This window comes from Montipora capricornis, chromosome 10 (genome assembly GCF_036669925.1).
Source record: "Montipora capricornis isolate CH-2021 chromosome 10, ASM3666992v2, whole genome shotgun sequence".
Lineage (NCBI taxonomy): Eukaryota > Metazoa > Cnidaria > Anthozoa > Scleractinia > Acroporidae > Montipora > Montipora capricornis.
In genome coordinates this window covers 6,656,782-6,659,281 of record NC_090892.1, presented here as the reverse complement: position 1 = coordinate 6,659,281, position 2,500 = coordinate 6,656,782, and the positions used below count along the sequence as shown (strand labels likewise).

General features: G+C 41.0%; 2 protein-coding genes across 4 annotated transcripts in view; one reads left to right on the top strand and one right to left on the bottom strand.

The window, feature by feature from the left end:
• LOC138018566 (uncharacterized) overlaps positions 1–2,500 on the top strand; it is a 14,031-nt gene that overhangs the window by 10,762 nt on the left and 769 nt on the right. For all 3 annotated transcript variants that reach the window (XM_068865254.1, XM_068865252.1, XM_068865251.1), the window contains exon 4: positions 1,083–1,205. In XM_068865254.1, coding sequence (XP_068721355.1) covers positions 1,083–1,205 — 123 coding nt within the window. The remainder of the gene's footprint in view (positions 1–1,082; positions 1,206–2,500) is intronic.
• Positions 1,092–2,500, bottom strand: part of LOC138018568 (5'-methylthioadenosine/S-adenosylhomocysteine nucleosidase-like) — a 15,322-nt gene continuing 13,913 nt past the window's right edge. The window contains exon 4 of the mRNA XM_068865258.1: positions 1,092–1,224. Coding sequence (XP_068721359.1) covers positions 1,169–1,224 — 56 coding nt within the window. The 3' untranslated portion in view covers positions 1,092–1,168. The remainder of the gene's footprint in view (positions 1,225–2,500) is intronic.

Sequence of the window (2,500 nt, the reverse complement as noted above, 5' to 3'; positions counted from 1 at the left end):
CGGTAATACGAGCAACAAAAACGTCCAACGTGTCTTGCAACATTGCTGCGAAACTAGTCGAAAAGGGATGTTGCGCATTTTACATCCCACACATAACCTGTCTCGCAGCGAAAAAAAAATGTGTTGCAAGTTGCTGCAGCTTATTGCAGAAAGCAGAGGTCTATTCTACTTTCTGCAAAAAAATCCCCAAAATGTTGCCCGTTTTACTACTCCATGGCAACTTGTTTCGCAACAAAATCACTTTTCTGGCGCTCTTGATTTGTGAAGAGTGGCTGCAGTACCTTTCCTCTGCCAAGTGGCGACGGCCATCTTTGTTTTCGTAGATTAATTAAGCTTACGTGAGCTCGTAGCCAGCCAATCAGGGGCAGGAGCCCATGACTAGGAACCTCCCAATGCATTATATCCTTGAGTCAACCTTTGCGCGTATCTTTCTACTTTTAGAACTAATCCTTAAGCCGGAGACATTTACAACAATTTACATCAATTTGCATAATTTGCATACATTGTTTTTGCTATTTTTGTCTTTGTTCCACAATTCCTTTATTCTGATTGGCCATTCTAAACAGTGTGTGCACAGCCGAAGAACTCGTGGCGTTCTAAAAATAGAAAGATCTTAGCAAAGGTTGACTCATACGGCTTGTATAGGAGAGGCAAGCTCCTACTCATGCGCTCCTGTAAGGGGCCAGAATTCACGCAACTTGCAACACATTTTTTTGTAGGGAGACAGGTTGTGCGTGAGATGTAAAACGCGCAACATCGCTTTTCGACTAGTTTCGCAGCAATGTTGAGAGACAAGTTGGACGTTTTTGTTGCTCGTATTACCGTAGCTTAAGCTGGGACAATACTGGGACATCGAAGTACTTATTAAAAAAATTAAAGCGAATATTTCAATGACGTCGCAGTCACCTATTGCCAATTAGGGCCTTATTGGCTGCAGAATCAAAAAGTTCTCTTATTCCATTTGCTAGCATATTTGAGAGAACATATCTTTTCTAGTAGATACTCTTTGACAGTGGCTAAATAAACATAAACGAGTCACGCAAAGAATATTGCCTAATTAGTCTATGTGCTTACTTCAAAAGATGGAACTCCGGCAGCAAAACGGTTGAAGGCTTCACCCGGCTGTGGGAATTTGGAGAACAATTCCAGTCCAGATTCAGAGGTTTCTTCAAGGCCTTGCACAACAAGCGCGCCGAAGTATACGGGTAATGTGGGCGAAGTATCCTAAAAATAAATAAGTACGAGCGGTTTCAGAGTAATAATAGAAAATGAAAAGTTCACTTTTTACGCTCGCGTTGTCGTTAAAACCTCAAACCTCATTGGTGCAGAGTAACGCACGCGCAGCACGGTTATCTTTCCTCTTTTAACCAATGATGTTGAAACCTCGTTTTCAGGGTTTCTCTTCTCCCTGTCCATAGACCTTTTTGCAGATACGGCGGCCATTTTGATTTCTATTGTTTCAAAAGACATTATGGGATGCTCAGGGGGCAAATTCATATGTATTTTCCCCCTGGGCATCCCATAATAGCTTTTTGAAACAATAGAAATCAAAATGGCCGCCGTATCTGCAAAAAGGTCTATTGTCGTTGAGACAATGGAGGCAGAAAAGAGAGATCCTGGGAACGAGGTTGATGATGTTGTTGTTTTGTGGTGTCCTCGCTTTACGACCACGTCGTAGATCTTAGGCCCGTTTCAAACGTCGAACTTTACATGTGCCGAATCTAATGCTAATGAAAAAAATCTATTGTTTTCCCTCATTTGCATTAGATTCAGTACATGTAAAGTTCGACGTTTGAAACGCACTCGGCTCGTTGCGCCACTCGTTGTGGTAAACCGGCGAAATAAAAGGAAGCTTTCTTTTCAGTAATTGATCAGGAGTATTCTTTTTTGGCCCTTTTATTTTCATGGTCAAAAGGTTAACAGATTGTTTCAAAATGTCATGAATATATTTGATATACCATGACGTACCACACGGAGTAGGGAGCTAACGACAACGGCAACTTGAACGACGACATCACAAAACAGGTAATATCATTGGTTAAAAGAGGAAAATCAACGTTTTGCACGTGCTGCACTCATTCTACCACATATTTTTGCGGTTCTCTGCAAAACAACGTTGACGACAACATACAAATGTGAATCTTTCATTGGCTGTGTTTTCACGAGCGGTTTTTCAAGTCGCTTAGCGAGTGAAATTCCGTGAAAACAGTTCCTTTCCCAACTTAATCGGCAAAATTTTAATAGATTTCTCATTAATTTAAGCCACCAAACCAGATAGCTTAAGCGAGTTGGCAATTTCAAATCGGAAATACAACAGGCGAGCTATTTTTATTATTTTTATTATTGCAATGGCTGCTCTCTCCTCATTTAATCTTACCAGTGAAAACACACATCATTTTTAAGTTACTTAACGAAGTCTGCAAACATACCACTTTGGGAATGATAAGCGAGACAACGGCTGTCGTGTCACACGGCCATTCTCCATTTTTACTCTAAAACC